The sequence below is a fragment of the Coffea arabica genome, chromosome 11c (genome assembly GCF_036785885.1).
Source record: "Coffea arabica cultivar ET-39 chromosome 11c, Coffea Arabica ET-39 HiFi, whole genome shotgun sequence".
Taxonomy (NCBI): domain Eukaryota; kingdom Viridiplantae; phylum Streptophyta; class Magnoliopsida; order Gentianales; family Rubiaceae; genus Coffea; species Coffea arabica.
In genome coordinates, this window is record NC_092330.1 from 17,831,118 (window position 1) to 17,853,888 (window position 22,771).

General features: G+C 39.1%; 1 protein-coding gene across 1 annotated transcript; it reads left to right on the forward strand.

The window, feature by feature from the left end:
* The first annotated feature begins 1,794 nt into the window (after positions 1–1,794).
* Positions 1,795–18,749, forward strand: LOC140016485 (uncharacterized). The gene is made up of 2 exons (XM_072070013.1): positions 1,795–3,347; positions 18,731–18,749. The coding sequence occupies exons 1-2, from the start codon at positions 1,795–1,797 to the stop codon at positions 18,747–18,749; spliced, it is 1,572 nt and encodes a 523-aa protein (XP_071926114.1).
* Positions 18,750–22,771: the final 4,022 nt, after the last annotated feature.

The window sequence follows — 22,771 nt, forward strand, 5'->3', positions numbered from 1 at the left end:
GAATAATTACTAACTCATGTCTTTTTCTTTTTTTTTCTCTTTTTGAATAAATTGCAGAAATTCAGTAATCATTGGTTTATCTAATGAAGTCTTTTGCATTCCCAGGTAAATTTCAAAATAGCTTTTCGGAAAAACCCCATTATTACGCGATCCCGAAGTAAAGCCCAAAGAAATCGTGTAGACATGAGTACTCAACCAGAATCATCCGATAAGGCCGTTGCCACTACCCAGCCGGAAGCTGCAAGTCCTGGGGTTCAGTTGACTGAATTACTCGCAAAATTTGGGCAAATGGCATCCGAAATGGCAGCTCAAAAGAGGTTGATCGACGAACTCGTTAGTAGCGGAGTGCAACCTGAGCCTGTGCCCGCCACACAACCACAATCTGAACCATTTGTTATTCCTCCCAGCCAGACCACGTTACCATTTGTTATTCCTCCCAGCCAGACCACGTTACCATTTGTTATTCCTCCATTTCAAACCACCTGTGAGGGAACTTTTAACCCGCAATATGCTTTTACTCAAAATCCGCCTTTCTACCCTCCTTATGGTCAAGGATTTCAGCCTCAAAGCGACCCAAACATGCATCAGAACCCACCAGCTTTTTATCAAACCACCGCAGAACCCGTGATACCGGAGCACACTTTTCAAAATAAGCCAGAAATGGGAGAGTCGTCTACCCAGATTGATATGAAGCTACTTAAACGCTTGGATCGTTTTGATGAATTCATCCGAAAAAGCCAAGGTTTAAGCAAACAAGGGGTGTTGGATTATGATGATTTGTGCCTGTTTCCGAACGTGCAATTGCCGGTGGGGTTCAAGACCCCTAAATTCAACAAATATGATGGAACAAGCAACCCTAAAACGCACCTGCGCTTGTTTGCTAACAAGTTGGGCAAGCCAGTGGATGACGAGAATTTGCCGTTGAGATTATTTCCAGAAAGCTTAGAAGGGGATGCGCTTGACTGGTATTCCAACCTAAAGCCGGAGGAAGTGAAGACCTGGCTCGATCTGTCCAATGCCTTCATTAGACAATATGAGTATAACTGTGAGCTAGCGCCAACTCGGACTACTCTGGAAGGAACGAAAAGGCGACCATCTGAAGATCATAAGACATATGCCAAGAGATGGAGAAAGATAGCTGCGAAGGTGGAGCCACCGATGACTGAGGATGAAATTATTCGCACATTCATAAAGGCGCATGATCCTCCATATTTCGAAGAAATTTTCCGTATGACTGGTTGTTCTTTTGCTGCAATTGTGAATAAATTGGAAGAGTTTGACGACTTTGTGAGAGCCGGGAAGATTGTCAATGTCTCTGCCCTGAAATCTCAGTTGGATGCTTTACAAGGTCAAGGAAGCAATGTGAAAAAGCCGCCGTTCAAAAAGAAAGAGGGGGATGCAACATTTATTTGGAATCAAAACCCTTCACCCAGACCCCGATACCAACACAGCCCAATCTACCAACCCCATTACCCTTACTACTCAAATCCGCATCCTGTATATACTACCAACATCCACCACCCTCGACCTCGCCCAAGCTATCCAAACCCACCTTCAGCCCCTTTTCAAATTTCCCAACCAAATCCACCTCAAAACCGACCTCGCCCTCCATATAACCTAAGATTTCCTCCACCAAATAGACCTGTTTACAACCATCCTCAACCTCCTGAACCTTACAACCGACCACCTAGCCGTACATTCACCAATTTAGGCAGGCCTCTGGACCAATTGTATGACCAGTTGAAGGCCGCCGGGAAAATTGGTACAGTACCCCCTCCTACCTACCCATATGGCATGCCCGCGTGGTATAATCCACAAGCTGTCTGTGCTTATCATTCTGGGGCCCCCGGACATGCCACCTTTGATTGCAAGGCGCTTAAGCATAAAATCCAAGATATGGTTGAAGCCGGGGAGATTGTAATCCGGAAAAGGGAGGCGCAAGGGCCGAACGTAAATAGGAACCCTTTACCGGAACACGCCAATATCATTGGAATTATTCTGGATGATACGGAGTATGTGGAACCGGTCAAAGAATTGACAAGGGAAGCTGAAGTGTTTGGGGTCACAGACCAACCCTTTGTCATAGAATTGCCATTTGAAGAGGACGAAAAGCCCTTTATTTTGGATCTCACGCCAGCCGAAAGTGAGGCTTTGGAGCCAGTGGTTATTGAATTCCCGAAGCAAGAGCCTGTTTTAAGCCTGCAACAAGTGCCATGGAATTATGATGAACCTGACGTACAGATTGGGGAAAAGTCAATTGCAAAAAAGGAAGTGTCAGTGGTCACCAGATCAGGAAAGGTTGCGAGTCCATTTGAAAATACCATTCCGATTCAAGCAAATAACTCCGAGCCGCTCGTCAAACCAACAATCACCGAGAAAGAAGCCTTGGATTTCCTTAAGAGACTTCAGAGAAGTGAGTACAATGTAGTTGAGAAGCTGAGTAAGTCGCCTGCCCAGATATCCATGTTGGATCTACTCTTCTCTTCAGACATGCATAGGGACGCGCTGATCGAGGTGTTGACCAAAGCTCAAATCCCTAAGGACATTTCAGTTGATAATTTTTCTCATGTAGTTGGAAATGTGTTATTTACCAAGCAAATCACTTTCTCTGACGAGGAATTGCCGGCGGAGGGCATTGGACATAATAAGGCCCTGTACATAGTTGTAAGGTGCAACGGAAAAATGCTGCCGAAGGTGTTGATTGACAATGGATCTGCGCTTAATATCTGTCCTTGGAGCACCTTGGAGAAGCTAGGATTGCAAGACATCAAGCTGAGGCCTTCAGGGACCGTAGTCCGAGGTTTTGATGGAGCACAAAGAGAGCCAATAGGAGAAGTAGACTTAGTGGTCGAGATGGGACCCGCACAATTTCAAATAACCTGCCAAGTCATGCACTTTCCTAGTGTTTACAACGTTTTGCTTGGAAGGCCCTGGATTCATAAGTCCGGAGCTGTGCCGTCTTCATTGCATCAGTTGCTGAAATTTGTAGTAAATGACAAGCTGATAACTATATTTGCCGAAGAGGATTGCCTTGTAATCACCGATTCTGGGTCAAAAGAGGATGGAAGCCGAAACGTCACCATGACTCCTCATAGCACGGCTGATATCGTCTCTGTAAGTTGGATCACAAACGAGGAGCGAGCTCTATCAAAGGCCAGTGTCATGATGGCTAAAGAAATGATCCGTGGAGGCTATGAATTTGACAAAGGGCTGGGACGAGATCTGCAAGGAATTTTGAAGCCAGTGGAGATTATTGAGAAAAAGGATTCGTTTGGTTTAGGCTTCCGACCGACTGCTAAGGATATCAGAGAAATGAAGGAGCGCAAGAAAGCGGAGAAAGAAGGAAGGCAAAGGGCTCTTGACATTCCACCCCTGCATTATACTTTCCCACGACCAGCCGAGGTGATCATGTCAGAAATCAACCCAGTTGACGAAATTGAAGCTAGTTTGGCCCAATTGTTCGTTGGGGCAACATTTGAAGATAGTGTTCCAGGCGAAGCTGAATTTCTTGACATCCCCGAAGGATCAATTCCCAATTGGACAGCCGAGTTCCTGCCCGTTCGGAAGGAGTTTCGGTAAACTGAAAGGGGTTTATCATTCATGTGAATTCATGAAAAGTTGCATCTGTAAATAGCCAATGAAAACAATTTTACTTTTTGACTAACATTTTCGCATGTAAATATTGTTAAGTTTTCATTTCCATTTGCTTTCAATCAAAGGTTTTATGAAAATGTACAAGTTGTTCTTGTCATGTTGTTTTGTTTATTCATTTGTTTATATTTTCGTTGTATTGCTTGACCATCTGTTTGTTGTATGCTTATTTGCTTATTATCCCACATTCGTTAATTCTTTCAGATGGCCAAAAATAAAATTATTTGACCCTTTGGATATCACAATTCTGGAATTCGATAATGGCAATCTCTATATCACTCACGACTTGGAGGTCTGTGAATCCGAGCTCCAAAGCGAGAGTGATAATGAGGAGGTATTCGATTCTTTTGCAAAGGACCTTGAACAATATGAGGAAAAACCAAAACCGAACCTGGAAGAAACAGAAAAGGTTAACATTGGCACTGAGGATGAGGTTAAGGAGGTGCAAATTAGTATTCATTTGAATGAAAGGCAGAAAAAGGAGATGCTTGAATTCTTGACCATGTTCCAGGATGTATTTGCGTGGTCCTATGATGATATGACTGGTATTTCAACTGATGTGGTGGTGCATAGGTTACCCACAGACCCTTCTTTTCCACCCATAAAACAAAAACCCAGAAAATTCAAACCAGATATAAGCCTCAAAATAAAAGAGCAGATTGAAAAACAACTCAAAACCAACATTATCATTGTTTCCCATTACCCAATTTGGCTTTCAAATCCTGTCCCTGTTCCAAAAAAGAGTGGAGAGGTAAGAGTTTGTATTGACTATAGAGACCTTAATAAAGCCAGTCCTAAAAATGATTTCCCTCTACCAAACATTCACATTCTCTTAGACAATACTGCCGGACATGAGATTGAATCCTTTTGCGATTGTTTTGCTGGCTACCACCAAATTTTGATGGCAGAAGAGGATAGGGAGAAAACTGCTTTCATTACCCCTTGGGGTACCTTTTGCTACCGAGTCATGCCTTTCGGTTTAAAGAATGCTGGAGCAACGTATCAGAGGACCATGACAACCCTATTTCATGATATGATCCACCGGGAGATGGAGGTCTACGTGGATGATATTATAATCAAGTCTAAAAGGGCAGAGGACCATTTGGTTGATTTGAAGAAGTTATTCGAAAGATTGCGGAAGTACAATTTGAAGTTAAATCCTGCGAAATGCGCCTTTGGAGCACCTGCGGGTAAGCTGTTGGGATTCATTGTTAGCAAGAAGGGCATAGAAATAGATCCGGCGAAAATCAAAGCAATTCGAGATATGCCAGTGCCGAAAACTCAGAAGGACGTGAAAAGCTTCTTAGGGAAGATCAATTTCATCGGGAGGTTCATCGGCCAATTAACTGCCACATGCGAGCCATTGTTCAAATTATTAAGAAAGAATGTACCGTTGTATTGGAATGAGGAGTGCCAGCAGGCTTTCGACAAGATTAAAGATTATTTGTTGCATCCACCAGTCTTAGTGCCGCCCAAACCAGGCCAACCTTTGATTATGTATTTATCTGTACTCGATGGAGCAGTAGGGTGTGTTCTAGGTCAGCACGATGAATCCGGAAGGAAAGAACAAGCCATTTACTATCTAAGCAAGAAGTTCACGCAGTACGAGGCTAATTATTCATTCATTGAGAAAAGCTGCTGTGCATTGGCCTGGGCAGCCCAGAAGTTGAGACACTATCTGTTGAGTCATACCACGTATCTTATTTCCCGGTCTGATCCTTTGAAGTATCTTTTGGAGAAACCGATGCTAACTGGGCGTTTGGCGAAATGGCAGATAATTCTCTCAGAATTCGATATTGTTTTCACCTCACAAAAGGCGGTCAAGGGGCAAGCTATAGCTGATCATTTGGCGGAAAATCCAAGGGATGATGATTATCAACCACTCCGTACTTATTTCCCTGACGAGAGGGTCCTATTTGTAAGCGCTGCAGATGATATAAGTGAACAAAGTCCTGAATGGAGGCTTTTCTTCGATGGAGCTTCAAATTCTCTCGGAGCTGGAATTGGAGCTGTTTTGGTGTCACCCGAAGGGAAGCACTACCCTGCCGCTGCCAAATTGCAATTCGCTTGCACGAATAACATGGCTGAATATGAAGCCTGCATTTTTGGTCTCAAAATGGCTTTGGAAATGGAAATCAAGGAGTTGATAGCTTTTAGTGATTCAGATTTGCTCGTGAACCAAACTTTGAAGCAGTGGATAACCAAAGATTCAAAAATTCTACCCTACCATTGTAGTCTGCTCACTCTGGCCAAGCAATTTCAAAATTTGGAATTCAGACATCTCCCTCGAGCCAGGAATGCATTCGCCGATGCTTTGGCCACCTTGGCTTCCATGATCCAGTATCCAGATGAATTAAAGATCGAACCAATCCAAATTCAACTTCAAAACAAGCCCGCCCACTGCTGGGTTGCAGACGAGTCCTCGGATACTACTCCTTGGTTTAATGATCTTAAAGAGTTTCTCAAAACTGGGTCCTACCCTCAGCATGCTGGTATAAAAGACAAGAATTTTCTGCGTAGAATGGCTTCAAAATTCTTCTTAAATGGAGAAGTGTTATACAAAAGAACCTCGGATTTGAACCTTTTAAGGTGCATTGATGAGGATGAGGCTCAATATATGATGAAGGAAGTGCATAGTGGCGTTTGTGGACCTCACATGAATGGCCATTTGCTAGCGAAGAAAATCATGAGAACCGGATATTTCTGGCTTACTATGGAGCATGATTGTATAGATTTTGTCCGGAGATGTATAAAATGCCAAATGCACGGTGACATTATACGCGCTCCACCCACTGAGTTGCATAGCATGACCGCCCCGTGGCCTTGTTCAATGTGGGGTATGGACATGATTGGTACAATCGATCCTCCTGCTTCAAATGGACATCGATTTATATTGGTGGCGATCGAGTACTTTACCAAATGGGTTGAAGCAGAGTCATTCAAACATGTCACGAAGAAGGTAGTGGCCAATTTCCTGAGAGATCACATCATCTGTCGCTTTGGAGTACCCGAAACGCTTATCACGGACAATGCCAAGAATCTGAACAATGACATGGTAGATGGACTATGTGAGCAGTTCAAAATCAAACACCGCAATTCTGCCATTTATAGGCCTCAGATGAATGGAGCTGTAGAAGCCGCAAATAAGAATCTGAAGAAAATTATCCGCAAAATGACAGAAAAGCATCGCGATTGGCATGAAAAGTTGCCTTATGCATTGATGGCGTACCGGACTTCTATTCGGACATCGACTGGGGCAACGCCATATTCACTTATGTATGGGATGGAAGCTGTATTACCAGCTGAGGTTGAAATTCCGTCGCTACGAATCCTTATGGAAGCTAAATTGGAGGAGGCCGATTGGATCAAGCAGCGCCATGAGCAATTGACTTTGATAGATGAGAAGCGATTCAATGCTATCTGTCATGGGCAATGCTATCAAAAACGTGTGGCCCGAGCTTACAACAAAAAAGTTCATCGGCGGGCATTTGAAGAAGGTGATAAGGTACTGAAGCGAATTTTGTCAATGCAAGATGAAGCTAAAGGCAAGTTCGCTCCAAATTGGCAAGGGCCGTTCATTATCCAAAAGGTATTACCTGGCGGAGCTCTTATTTTGGCGGAAATGGATGGACGGGTTTTCCCTCAACCCATCAACTCAGATATGTGCAAAAAGTTTTTCATTTGATCATGCGAATTTTCTTTAGAAATTCATGCAAATGGCGAAATGCAAGTCAGGCCATTTTCTTTTACACTAAAAAATATTTTATCTCTACTTGTCCCCTTTGAGCCATTAGAATTGACAAATTTCATTTGATAACCCTTGAGAATTGCAAACCCCACACTGGGGCAAATTTGTTTCGAAAAAAGAAAAAAAAAAAAAAAACCCTATACTGGGGCAAATTTAGTTTTCAAAGAAAAATGCAAAAAGTGAGGAAAATACAATGAAAAACGCAAAGCGAGAAAAACTGATCAAACTGGGGCAAATTTTCCTCAGTTTCGGAGTTGTTTTCAAAAGGGTGCAATCTCAAGTTATTTCACCCCTCGTATCAAATCTGCTTTCAAGCCTCAACCTTTCTTGAAAAACACCCCACCGGACCTCATTACAAAAGCCCAAAGTCCTGATTTTCGTCACTTGCTGCATCTCTATTAGGAAATTTGTTAATCAACTGGCAGGTGATGTCTATAATGCTTTCGCCTAATCTCACAAGGGAAATGCATTCTACTGATGCCAGAAATCTTCAATTCATATTTCTGAGTCGATAATGGTCGAGATATTTCATGGTTCTCTAGGTGAAAACCCGAAAGGGCGCCTCGAAAAGAAAAAAAAGAAGAAAAAAAAGAAGAAGAAAAGAAAAAAAAAAGAAAAAAGAAAAAAAAAAAAAAAGAAAAAACAACAAAAAGGGTGGGGGCAACCTTGGTGAAAACCCGAAAGGGCGCCAAGGTAGGTTTTCTCAACAGACAAGCTCAAGAAGGAACAGCTGGTGACCTGGTGCATTTAGGGTTTTCCTCATATTTGTGATACTTCTGCCAATATCGGGTTCCAAAGAGAAAATATCCAAAGTCTTCAATATGATATTCATCGGCTAAATTTGTATTATTCTTTACAAATATTCTTTTGCAAAATGTATCTTTATAAACCTCTTGGTTGTTCTCAATTATTTGTGTATGAATGCTTATGATTGTATACATTCTTTTGCATGCTCATTTTTGCTTAACATAGGAAATCATCTTGCATATACGTTGATTTTATATGACTAATTTTCATGCATCATTCTTGCACCATTGAATTCAAATGAATGATAAACCCTAAGGTTTGTGCAAAGATAGGGGATTCAATCATCAGTTACAGGGAGTAACATACAACAAAGCTACCACCTGGATTGGGTGACGTGGTAAATCCGTATTTTATCAGTCTCAGAAATTGAAAGGTTTCAAGTTCGACTAAGGCAGACGCCGCCGAGCCGAAATAAAAGCATCACAAGACTCATGTTTACACGACTCTCAAGGCAAACCGGATCAAACAATGGTGGCAAGTCCATTATTTCTTCTTTTCTTGCAGGAATGTTGCATTCACAAACAAAAGCAGTCACTCTCTTTTTGGCACCTAAACTGATGTCAGACAAAGCTTCCCAGTAAACAAGGATAGATGTTATTTGCAAGACTCGATCATAAGAAACAGCATCAGCTATCGTTTCAGTCACAGAAATCCAAATTTCCCTCTTGGTACAAAAGTTGAACTATTCTCAGGTAAAAAAAAAAAAAAAAAAAAAAAACTCAATTCATTGTTTAAACTTCCCCAGTGAAGTCCCGTTTTAAATTCCTGTTCGGGCCAGTCCCGTTTTAAATTTCCAATCCCGTTTTAAATTCCTGTTCGGGCCAGTCCCGTTTTAAATTCCTGTTCGGGCCAGTCCCGTTTTAAATTTCCAATCCCGTTTTAAATTTCCTGTTCGGGCCAGTTTTAAATTCCTGTTCGGGTCAGTCCCGTTTTAAATTCCTGTTCGGGCCAGTCCCGTTTTAAATTCCTGTTCGGGCCAGTCCCGTTTTAAATTCCTGTTTGGGTCAGTCCCGTTTTAAATTCCTGTTCGGGCCAATCCCGTTTTAAATTCCGGTTCGGGTCAGTCCCGTTTTTAAATTTTTATTTGGGTCAGTCCCGTTTAGTTTCATGTTCGGGTCAGTCCCGTTTTTAGAATTCCTGTCCGTTCAAATCATTTTGCAGCCGAATAACACAGGTAAGTATTTGGTGTCTACTTCTTTGTCTCAAGTTTTTTCAAAACTCAAACAAAGAGGGGCAAACTGTAGACACCAAAGTTTTAAATAATTTGTATGTTGCATCTAATTCATGATTTGGTTTTAGATTGTCTGCATTTTAGTTGTTACCTTTTTATTTATCTTTTATTTGCTAATTATTTGTCATATTAATTTTGTTCACGTTTTAGTTTTAGTTTTAGTTTTAAGTTTTAACGTAAAATTTGTGAAAAAAAAAAGAGGAAATTGATGAAAAATGGAAAATTGTGTTTTGTTGATTCTAGTTTATTTAGTTTCTACCCAATGTTAATTAAATTACTTTTTTTGTTGTTTTTGTTGTTTGTTATCTATTTTTATTATCAGTTTTATTCAATTAATTTCAAAAAGAAAAAAAAAAGAAAAAATAAAAAAAAATCACAATTCTATTTCTGCCGGTTCCATTTCCACTTCTCAACCTAGCATTTTTCATTGTTATTGCCGACTCCACTCCACTCCCAATACCTCAATATATACATCCCACTACGCTATACCATTTCCAATTGACCCCAATATCATACTTCCATTTTTCTTTTCTGCCGTGAGTTGCGAGTGGAGTGCAAGAGAGAGCCGAGCTTCCATTCCTTTTCCTTTCTGTCCGTAAGCTAATGTCCGTAAGCTAAAAAAATAGAGAGAAAGACCTGTTGTTATCCTTTCTTCCATCCGTGAGCTGGTGTAGTCTGAGAATCAAACTTCCTCCATTCTAGTCGCAAGCTTGAGCAAGGGAGAGGAAGAGTTGCGGACTGCATTTCTGGACTGCCGAGAGGAGAGAAATATTTCCGCTGCTGATCGCGTGATTTGAGCCTTAAGCTGAGGTAATTTCTGGACTTAGACTAGTTGATTATTAGTTGATGAAGCTGTTTAGGGGCATGCATGTGAGGGTTGTGCGGTTGGAAGAAGAATTAAGTCACAAGAAAACTGGTTTTGAAAGAATTGGAAATGCCGTGAGTTTGAACTAGAAATTTCAGCTTTAACTTGTTACTTTGTGATGATCTGAGCTTAGTTGTGTGGTTAGTTAGTTAATAGCTGAATGATTATTCTTTGCATGAGGTTAATCAACCTTGTTTAAGCAAGAATAGTGAAGAAATATAGAATCTGTTTACATGCATGTTAACCGAGAGAGAGTTTGGATGAATTTCTGGTAAGATGGTGATTTTGATGACATTCGAACTTGGTTTTGGATCTAATCTGATAGATAACTTGTTATTTGGTGTTGCATGTGAACCTTATGGCCAAGATTTTGATTGCATGGCTGGAAATTTCTACTAGAAGTTGCTGGACTGCTTAATCAATTTTCCAGTTTGCCGATGGAGTTGTTTTGGGAGTTGTATGGATATTTTAGTGTGAATTTACTGGAAAGTGCTTGATCCTCACTTGGTTGTGTGTTTAGCTAACTAAATACTGGATGATTAAGCCCTGCATGAGATTAATTGGCTATGTGTAAACCAGAAATTTGAGTGAAACAAAAATCTGCTGCACGCATGTCATCTGCGAATAGTTGAATTAATTCTGGAATTTTGGGATCAATGTTGCTGGTGTCCGACCCTGTTTTGAACTGGAATTGATAATGACTTCATTTATTAGTCTTGCATGTTAGTTTTTGGGTACATAATTTAGTGTTTCAGCCGAGGAAATTCGGTTTAAAGATGGACTAAAGCTGCTGGAATTTTTCCAGTGTAGCCGAGTGAAGAGGAAAAGAATTTTCCAGTTTGCTTTTGCGAATTCTGGATTCTTATTCATGTTTGGGGGGCAAATTCCTTGCATTTGGTCTGTAAATGACAAATTGGTAGAACTGATTCGAGTGTTTGCATGCAAAGATGGCTGAGCTAAGATAAAAGGAGTAAAAAGCTGCTGCATCTCTTTGTCTTTTTGTTTTCTTTTCCATGGCTGTTTAAGGGACCCTTACGTTTAAATTGCTTGTTAAATCTGGTTTTAAGGAGAAGGAATGGAATGATTTGATGTTAAGTTTACGTTTGAGTCCTTAAAACACTTGAGCTATGATTAAACACCATGCTAAAAAATATTTGGTCACGGTTGTGATTAAGAAGCTTGAGCTTGAGAAGGAAGTGCAGCAGTCTTCGGTTGCTAAAGTATGTGAAGTAATTGCAGAAACTTGTTTCATGGCTATTGCATAGAACTTGCATGTTTTTTCCTTCTAAGTTTTCTACCTGTTGAGGCGATGGTAATGACATAGTTTGCAGCTTAGTTAAAGCTATGTATGTGAGCTCGAGATCTGATTTTTTTTGGAAAATAAGATGTGAGTTTGAGTTAGGTTTCGTTTGAGCAAACATGAGAGAAAATATTGCAGAAACTCACTTTGAATTTGATTTACCTGCTTGTTTGGTTGTTAGATTCATGCTTTAATGTGTTGGTTAGAAGATTTTTCGATCAAAATGGTGTTAAGGTTGAGAAAATGAAAATCACGGTTGTCTTCTGGGTTGCCGAAAGCTTTCAGCAGAAATTTCTGCTGCAGAATGTTGTTTCTCATGTTGATTTTCACGTAGCTTGCATGAAAACTGCATGAATTAATCTCTAAAAATTGCACTTTGATCCCCTAAGTTCCCCTTTGTTGCACTGTGACCCAATTATGCTTTAATTTCTTGCAATTGAGTCCTAAAGTATTTGCAATCTGAATCATGACTTGACTTTTTCATCATTCTTGAACCTTTAAAGTTCTTAAATGTTCTAATTGGGCTCACATGATTGATTAATGTTTGCAATTGGATCCCTTTTACATGATAATTCGCTTCGGTATGTTTTTACGTGAATTGTGGACAAATTTCAATGGATAATTCCCAATGTCATGAAAGCTTAATAATCTTGGAAGAATTCATAGTCTTGGTTTCATTTGATTCAGTTTTTCTTAGATAATTTTGTTATTTAATCATAATAAATAATTTCTGTGATAGTTTTTCTCTTTTTGTGATTTTTGCATTTGATTGTGATGGATTCCACCGTAAGCATTTCAATTTAGCACTCCACTTTAAATTCTTGAGACCTTTTATTTGAGACCGAGTTTTGCTTGCACGTGCATGATCTATTCCATATTTAATTTTCGTTCCATGCTTAATTTCCACTTTTGTGTTTAATGGTTGTTTCATGTGATTATTTGATAATTAAAGTGGTACCTTGACATTTTTATTATTTTGGAGGGTAATTTAATAATTTCACTTCATTAGAGCATCGATTCAAGGGAGGTACATTCTATCCCTTATTTGCACTTCATTTGACCCTACGTGCTCCTACGTGTTATGTGAATATGCATGTCTATTTTGCTTTCCTAGCCTTCCTTTAATTTAATTTCTTTTATTTATGTCATTTACTTTTGCTTTTTATTTAAGTTATTCTTTATGGGGTATGTGTACACCTCTTGGCTTGTAATAGATAGGGCTTGAAGGAACATTCAATGAAGACCTATCGAAGACGTGTGCCTAGCTAGCAAATGTAATAGTTAGGGCTTCAATTGCCTATGTGTTATGTGTTACTTGCTTCAATTAGGTTCTTGCATCTAGTTGAGCATGCTAAGTGTTATGTGCTATGTGTTTATAAGTGTTTGGCATGTCTACTCGCTTTCCATAGCCATGAATGAATGTGATGGACGGATGTACGTTTCCACTAGTCCAACGCTAGTCGGAATTCATAGAATGGGCTAGTCCAACGCTAGACCCTTAGGGACTTCCCCTCGTTAGTACATATTTGCGTGTTCATCACATGTCATGCATTTTTCTTAACTTAGCATTTGGCATGCTCCTTGAAACCCTTTTTCCCTTCATTTAGGATTTTTGCATTTCATACTAGTTATAGGGTTCATTTGCTTGAGAGTCCCCTTAAATATGGGATATAAACGAGTGTGGCTTTTTATAAGCCTTAGCACGCTTGTATTCCCTCTATAAAAGGGCAAATTGAGTCACGATTTAGGTCTCCCCGTACTCAGTATGCATGAATTCCCTAGGTCCATGCATCCATTATCCCATTTTTACCCTCATTACACTTTCACTTTGCACACGTGCACTTTTATAATCCTCACTTGCACACGAACGCTTTTATCATTACTTGCACACATGCACTTTATATTATCATTTCACATATCATACCTTGCTCACTCACGTGCACATTTTTACTTACACATTCTTGTCTTTTATTACTTTTTTTTCAAACTCATGTCCTCACATTGCATACATGCATTTCATTCATTTGCATCCCACTCGCATTATTCGTGACCTCTCCAAAGGGTCATTATTGGGCTTCACAATTAATGTGATTGGCACCATTCAACCTTTGAAGAGAAATTTCCCCCAATACCCCTAGGTCTAGGGTTTGCATTCATATAGTACATCCAAATGTAATAAATTTTTTGGTTAAAACAAGAAAATATTTGATTAAATCACGCAACTAGCCTTGGCTAGGTCAAAGGGGTGCCTTGGATTTTTATCCTTGCCTTCCCCTTCGTCAAATGTGACTCCCGAACCTTTTTCGTTGGTTTACGTGGATTAGGAGTCGTTTAAAAGGGGTTTCTTAATACTTTTTCCTATTTTTCTTTAAAAATTTATTTTTAGGTGACTTGGTACACCTTAACTCATTACCAAGTGGCGACTCCGATTTTTTTTATTTCAAAAACCCTTTTTAAACTATAATTTTGGGTCAAATCGTCGCATTTTCAAAAGTCCCATTTAGACCCATTTTTATTTTTATCAAAAAATTCACTTTTTCCAAACCAATAAAATCCCAAAAGCAATCATTTTATTTTTCCAAAAAAAATGGGGCGCGACACGAAGCACTTTGTGGTCGGAAGTGTAGATCCCCAATTTGTTGGAATGAAGTAGGAGAACGGAAAATTTTAGACCCGACTACCGTATATTGGATTGAGGAGGCTAATGAAAAGGTAAAATTGGAACGGCAAAGAATTCAAACCGCTCAAAGTAGACAAAAAGTTATGCCGACAATCGGAGAAAGGATTTGGAGTTCACTGTTGGAGATATGGTATTTCTCAAGATTACGCCTTTAAAAGCAAGTTTGATGTCCGGAAAAGGGAAGAAACTACAACCAAGGTTTGTAGGGCCTTATAGGATTATTCAACGAGTTGGGAAGGTAGCCTATAAGCTGGAATTACCACCGAGCTTATCTCGTATTCATAACGTGTTTCATGTGTCCATGCTTAAGAAATATCATCCAGACTCCTCTCATGTTTTACAACTGGAGAATATTGAGATCGATGAAACCCTGACCTATGAGGAGAGACCGGTAAAACTTCTGGATCGAAAAGTGAAGGAATTGAGGAACAAGCAGATACCACTAGTGAAAGTTCTATGGAAGAACCATGGAGTAGAGGAGGCAACATGGGAAGTTGAAGAGACAATCAGAGAGAAGTACCCAGACTAGTTCATCAACCAAGGTAAATTTCGAGGACGAAATTTACTTAAGGGGGAGAGGATGTGAGGACTCGCAAAAACTATTATTTTATGCCTAATTTATGGCTTAATAAATTATTTAATTGGATTTTATTTCCAAGGAATATTTTCTAGTCTTATTAGACCTAAATACATGGTAAAATAATTTCGTTATATTTTTAAAATGATTCGTTTCGAAAATTAATTACCTGGAGCGCGTTTAGTAAAAATAGTGAATAGTGCTTGAAGATTTTATCCGCGTAGTAGCACAATAAACTTGGAATATTGGAGACTTATACAATGGTCCTAAAATAGGTAATCTTATGAATAAATACTCAAGTGATAGTTAGTAGTGTAATCGTTATAAGAAATTCTCGGAAGTTTTGCGTTATAACGTTAAATTTGACAGTACGCGTTTTCACACGCGCGACTTTAATTGAGGGACTTTAGACCCTTATTTCGGGACAATTAAGAGTGAATAATACTCACATGAATATTAATGCATTGGAGGTTTAGTGCACTAGTGAATCAAACGCGCGAGAAAAATCGAGCCGTAATCGCACCAAACGGCCCCTAATGAGAGTTGACTTTTGGGTGAATTTCCACCACTTATTTCACCTTCTCTTGGAAGCTAAAGGAAATCAGATTTCTCTCCATCTTCTCTCTCCTCATTGCCGACCAGCTCTCTTCTCTCTCTAACTCATTTGCTTCAAAATTTCTGCTCACAAATCTCACTCAAAACCACCCCAAATCATCTCCAAATTCAACCAAACTTGCACCACACCTAGCTTGACACTTGAGGATCATTTTGAGCTGAAAACAAGGGCTGGAAATCACGGTTTTTTTGGGGTAATAGAGGGCCAAAAATTCTGCTGAACATCAACCCAAAGTAAGTGATGATCCACTCTTGGAAACTTGAAGTTTGGAAGCTATCTTACCTTGTTAAGTTCATGCATGCATTTGGTTAGCTTGTGTATGGTGTAAAAATGTGATTGTGGGCTCTTTGAATTCCCACACTTGGGTTGTTGTTGCTGATTTGATGATTGATGGTGGTTATATTGTTGGTTTAGTGGTTAAAATGATGCATTAGTGGTGGGTAATTAGTAGAAACTTCACTGGGTGTAAGAAGCAAAAACTTCCGATTTTGCCCCTGCCATGTTCGGCCATTTCGAGGCCAATTTTTAATGGTCTAATAGCTTGAATTGGATGCTTATAGGATGTATTAGATGTGTGAAAAATTTCATCAGAAAATATTGAGGTTTGATTGAGCAAATGAATTTTTCTTGAGAAACTTTCCACTTCGATTCATGGAAAAGTGTCTTCTAGGAACTTATAGTACTTTCTAAGAGGTTTCCAACGGTATAAAGTTTTCCAATTCTCGACTTATATCGAGCGAGTTACGATTTTTCAAAGATTCATATTAAAACTGAAAATTTTCCAATTTCAAAGAAATAGGGTTTTTCAAGAACTCTTTATTCTTTTGATATTCTTAAACATTTTGCTCACGATTTTCATGATAAAAACTCAAATAATATTGTACATAATAAAAGGCGAGTTGAACCTCGATTTACGTGTAATTGAGGTTCCTTTTTGCGAAATAATCCTTAGATTGTACTAGTGTACAATCTTCTTGATAAGTGGGTTAATTGTGTGATTATCCACTGTTAATTGCCAGGTGCACAAGGAGACCTTCAAGAGGATCTCACAGTGGACACTTGAACTCCCACAAAATAATTCTTATTGAATTGCTCGGCGAGTGTCAAGTGTGTGCATCTTTGATACATGTTTGTTTCTGGTAATTGTTGGAATTTTAAGAAAATAAGGGCGGGTGCGTACTTTATCGCACTTGTTCTAATTTCAAATGAATTATTGAAATGTATTGAATGATTGTAATGTATTGAATGAATGACTGAAATGCAATGGTATGTTATGAATACATACGTCGATGGAGGGAACCTCCTCGACTTTCAAATGAATGGGGGACGCCCAAACTCATAGGCCGTCCTTAGACTCAAGCCGGCAATGGGCTTGGTCGGGGACTTGGGCGAGCCATGAGATACATATAAGCTCGACCTAATGAGAGGTCTTGCTTGGCATACTCACAGAGTATCGCCTTATAATAGACTTGTGGGCCCTTGGGGTGTACGGTGGACGGAGGGAAGTAAGTGGTGATCTACGGAAATGGAAATACCGACCCGGTTGACAGGAGGGTCAACGCGGGGAGGTATACGAATGACATCGACAGAGCAAGTGGAACTTAGCTCCTGAGAGCTACTATATCCTTGAATTGTTTCTGATTACTTTCCTGCTTGAATGGTCGATTATTGAGATAACGTGGTTTATTTATTAAATTTGGGATTGTTATTTGACTAAGTGCTTGCATGTGTGTTCTTGGCCTCACGAGCGTTTAGCTCACCCTATAGTTTTGTTTTCCTTAACAGGACCGAATCTTGGAGAAATATGGAGAAACCATCCGTTGTACTTTTGTTAAGACTCCTGTTATATATTTTGACTAGGCCCTGGTTTGGGTTGTACTTTTGAAAATTGTAAACTTGAAAAGTTTGGGCCCTGACGTGTACTTTGAATTTAAGTCGTTTTATGATTACCCGATGTACTGGTTATACATTAAGTGACTTGTTAAGCTTGAACGCTTCCGCATTATTGTATTCATGTTGCTCTCATCGAAGTGTTTAGTTCGGTTTTAAATTGAATGGAATTGCTTGAGTCCTGGCGAGAGCTGGGCAGGCGTCCGCGGATACCCTTTGGTCCGCCTTAGGGAGATGTGGGGCGTCACACTTTGCTTCACCATTTTCAACCAAGTTATCAATTGTATCAAAAGTTTCACATCTACGCAGCTTACTAGGCTTAAAAACGCACATTTCTCATGCATTTCTAAACCATTTAGTTCCAAGGAAGAATTTCCAGAAGCAAGTGAAAATTTCCAGCTCCTCCTCCCTGTTTCCAAAATTTTCCAACAACTCATTAATCTTATGTCCAATTTTCCTTCGGCTAAAACAGGGTATTAGGTACTCAAATTTGACATGTAAATTCTTAACTAACCAATTAACATTTCTAGTTCAAAATCATATGCAAACAACAACTATAAACATCTAAAATTTCCAACTCAGGTCTCTCGGATTACCAAAGAAAATTTCCAGCAGCTCATTAGTCTTAGGTCCAATTTTTCCTCGGCTAAATTAGCGTGTTAAGTACTTAAATCTGACATGCAAACATTTAGCTAGCTAGTTAACATTTTTAGCTCAAAATCGGATTCGATTACCAACTACAAATATGCCCAAAAATCCAGAAATTTGTCCAACTAGCCTCGGATGAACATGCATGTAGCAGATTTCTGTTTCATTTTATTTTTCTGATTTAAACCAATTAATTAACTACATGCAGAGCTTAATTATCTTGTTATTAACTAGCTAATCATGGTTATAAGCTGAGAACAACAAAATTAAACCAAGTAAAGTTGCATTATTCAAATCAAGTTCTCGGCAAATCCTATTTCCTTCCGAATCAAATTTCCTTAAGTTTTTAATCTCTTGATCCGAACGTATAACTCAACATGCAATTCTTAATCATCTTATTATTAGCTTAGCTAATCACGATTTCATGCTCATATTATCGAAATTTAGTAAAGTACAACTGAAATTTCTAATCAAACTCTCGGCAGAACCATTTCCTGCGCACAACAGATTTTTCCCTTCCTAAATTCATCATCCGAATACTTAAGCATCACATGCAAGCTCCTTAACATCTTCACCTACTTATATTTAGTCATTCTAAGACCAAGATTTACCTCGGTTTGTAGCTTAGCTCACGCACGAGAAAAACTGAAAATTTTCTCCCTCTCTTGCTCTCGGCTTGCTATCGCGCTTGCTGGTTGGTTCTGGTTGGTGTTGCAGCTGCGGGGTGTTGAAGTAGATGGATGATCGTTGCTGGTGGGGGTTGAAGGTGCAGTATGAAATGGTCAACTCATGGTTGGGATGAGGGAAGTGGTGCAGCTCACTCCCTCGGTCAGAACTGAAATGTTGCAGCTCGCGGATTGCAGCTCTCTTTTCTTGCTCAAGCGTCTGATCAGGAAAGCAAATGGAAGCTCAGCTCTCTCTCTCACTTGGTCGATGATCACGAGGTGAGATGGTGGAGTGTTTGTGGTGCGGGGTAGTGGTGAGATAATGGAGAGAAAATGGGGCGCGGTTGAGATGGAGTGTTTGTGAGGAGAAGAGGAAATGTGCTTCGGCAGAAATGGAAGTGTTAGTGTTTTATAGAGTTGGCCGAGAGTGTTTTGGGTGGTTGCATGGTAATTTTCTGAAATAGTGGAGGGTATTTCGGTCTTTTCACATCTCCTCCTAATTTCTTACTCAAGCCCTCAATTCTAACTTAATTCCAAAAATTATCCCAAATGTGATTTTGAACGCCTAATTATATACTAACCTTGCGAAAATTTAATCATTGGGAATTTTCACGTCCTAAGTGTACTTAGTATACTTGTATCGGTTTTGTCTAAAATTTTATTGGCTCTATCTTAATGCTAAGGTTCCTATTAACACTTAACATTATTAATGATTAAAACTAGTTATCGAGATTCAAAGGTTTAATATTGAGGCAATAAAATTAATCTAACTCAAGCAACATTAATTTATCTTGACAAGAACCAAGTAATTTAATATTTTAGCACAATTAAGTTGTTTGTAACATAAAACTACTTTTACATACTTATTTAAGAACAAGTAAAAATAAAAAAATTGAAGTTTATTAACAATCTAAAATGCAGGTGCAATACATATATTTTATATTATATATATATATATATATATATATATATTTTCCCATGCTTGTTTGAGAATGAATAAGGTTAAGAGTAGAATTTATTACAAGTCCAAGATGCAAAGGCAATACATAAGTACACCTTTATATTTTATACGTATATAAATATATGTAGGCATTTTTTCGAGGTTCTCACATCGGCAGGATCGGGTTTTATCTCGCTGACTGTTTATATCTCGTTGGGATAGGGTTTTATCCCACCAATCTCGGCAGGATCGGATTTTATCCCACTGACCGTTTATATCTCGTTGGGATTAGGTTTTATCCCACCAACTTCGGTAGGACCGGATTTTATTCCGCTAACCGTTTATATCTCGTTGGTATCGGGTTTTATCCCACTGACCATTTATATCTCTTTGGAATTGGGATAAGTCTCTTTGGAATCGGGTTTATCCCACCAACCTCAGCAGGACCGAGTTTTATCCCGTTGACCGTTTATATCTCGTTGGGATCGGATTTTATCCCACCAACATCGGCAGGACCGGATTTTATCCCACTGACCGTTTATATCTCGTTGGGATCAGGTTTTATCCCACCAACATCGGCAGGACCGGATTTTATCCCACTGACCGTTTATATCTCGTTGGGATCAGGTTTTATCCCACCAACTTCGGCAGGACCGGGTTTTATCTCGCTGACCGTTTTATCTTGTTGGACTTGGGTTTTATCCCACCAACCTTGGCACTGACTGATGTTATGGCAGGCTAGGGTTTTATCCCACTAACCTTTTCTTTTTTATGTTTACATGTTTCAGTTGAAGGCAGAATAACTACAGGTAAGTATTTGCCGTCTACGTCTTTGTCTCGAGTCTCTTCGAGACTCAGACAAAGAGGGGCAAGTTATAGATACCAAAATTTCACTTATTTTATCCAATTTTAACTTTATTCTTGTTTTATTTTATTTTATTTTTTTATTGGTTAAATGATAGTTAATGTTCATTTTGTTTATTTTTATAAATTAGGTTTAGCATTTTCATTTTTAAGGTATGTTTGCATTAAATTTTTAAAAAAGGAAAATTTCTCACGAAAATTCAAAATTTGTCTTTAAACCTTTTAGATTCATTTTTTTAAGATAAATAAAAAATTGCGCAATGCATTTACAATTAGGAGTTAACATTTTTTGTTATTTACCTAAATTGATTTTGGAAAAAATATATAATGAATAAATATAAATAAGAAGATAATTGTATTAGGGGATTATTAGGCAAGTGTATTAAGGGATCATTAGACAAATGTATTAGGGGGATATTAGACAAGTAGAGTGCATGCAATTAGGACAAGTGTCCTCATTCTTGGTTGACAATACATGCAAGGGGGGGTTAGGTGGCTAGACACTTGGAAGTCTAGAATAATTTGGAAATTTTGGGAACAACAAATAAAACAAAAAGGAAGAAAGAAAGAGAGCTACGGGCTGGTGAAAGAAAAGGGTGAAGGCAAAAAACTGGAAAAAAAAAAGAGAAAGGGAGACTAAGGGAAGCTACGGAACAAGGTGGTTGGAGGAAAAACAAGAAAACCAGAGAGAAATAGGGAGATCGAGTGAGATTAACGGGAAACAAAAGAAAGAAAAAGGCAAGAAAGGGGCTACGGGGGAAGAAGCCACAAGGAGGGGAAGATTCTGGGAAGGAAAAAAGGAGAGAAACAAAAAAAGCCAAGCGAGAGAGAGAGAGAGAGCTGGGGGTGACGGGCTGGAGGAAAAAAAAAGAATTGCAAAAGAGAGAGTAACGGCTGAGAAAGGAGGAGAGGGGAAAGACTAAGAAAGGAAACTGGGGAAGGGCTTCGTGGGAGCTGGGCTGGAGGAAGAAGGAAAAACCAGAAAAGAGGGTTGCGGGGGAGAGCTGTGGACAGGAGAAAGAGATAATGGGAAAGAGAAACAGAAAACCAAAGAAATCAGAAGCTTGAGTTCCGGTACTTTCTAGGTCTGCTCAAAGAAATCTTTCCGTAGCTCGTTCGATTGTTGGAAGATCCTGATCATCCAGATCAAATTGTGACGTGACAGTGAGCTCTTTTCTCTCTTAATTAGGATACTAGCATGCATAAATTTCTGCCTTTTCATCCTGCCACTGTTGGGTTCTGCGTGATGTTTTCTTGCTGTTTGTCATTTCATCATTTGATTCCCTTGCGTTGTGGTTGAGTTTGACTATCGCCAAACACCTGGAAGCTGGTTGATAGGCTGATAAGTCCAGATCATTGGGAAATAAGTTGCATTTTGTTTAAACCTTGAAAAATTTAGCCTATCCTCTGTGATGCATCAGAAAGTTTCGCATGGTTAAGCTTGTCCCTATCTTTTCCTTGATTCACTGTCTTGGTTATGGTTGTTTAGTTTAGAAAGTGTCCAGTCAAAGTTTTTCTAGAAGGATGGAGTTTCGCTTAAACCTATTTTTCGAAGCTGTGGGTTGCTCGTGGAAATAGACAGCAAACCATTCAATAGTTCTTATGCGCTGCTTTATCTTGTTCGTTTCTTTCGCTTCATGGGTTCCCTTGTTGCATGTCTTTCTTCGACTAACTTGTTGGGATGTTGGGATTCTTTTTGATGAGTGTGAGTCATGCCCAGAATGCACGCAGTGAAAGTTTGCTGGTTTTGCAGTTGCTGATGTGTGTCTCCATTTCTTCATTGGTTACTTGCATATCCTTGTTCCAGAAATTCTGTTTACAAAAACTAGGTGGCTTAGTTGATGTTTTTGGCAATTTTGTTAGAGGGTTGGGATGGTATTGCTTGTTGAAATCGCAAGCCGCGAATAGTTGAAAGTTGCAGAAACATTTGCGGGCGTGAAAATTGCAGAAAAGAAAGCTTCTGCCTTAAAACTTGTATGAAGTTTTTTATTATTTATGTTTTGACCCAAAATTTTGAATAATTATGATATGGCCCAGAAAATTGAAAAAATTAATCAATTTTGTCCTTTTAAAATGTTATTTTTCTTTGACATGTTTTTATGTGATTTTTGGATAGATTATTGGTGAAATTTAGGATGAATTTTGAAGTTTAATAATTTTTGCTAGATTTATAGTTTTTGTTTGGATTTTAGTAAACAATTAAATAATTGGGTCTTGGGGTTTGATGAGAGGATTTGGTTTTATTTGTGAACTTTAGCATTTAGTTTTGGTAGGCTCCATCTTCAATCC

Bases quoted from the DNA above. Each gene is read 5' to 3' on its own strand.
- LOC140016485 (XM_072070013.1), top strand. From the start codon at position 1,795: ATGCCCGCGTGGTATAATCCACAAGCTGTCTGTGCTTATCATTCTGGG.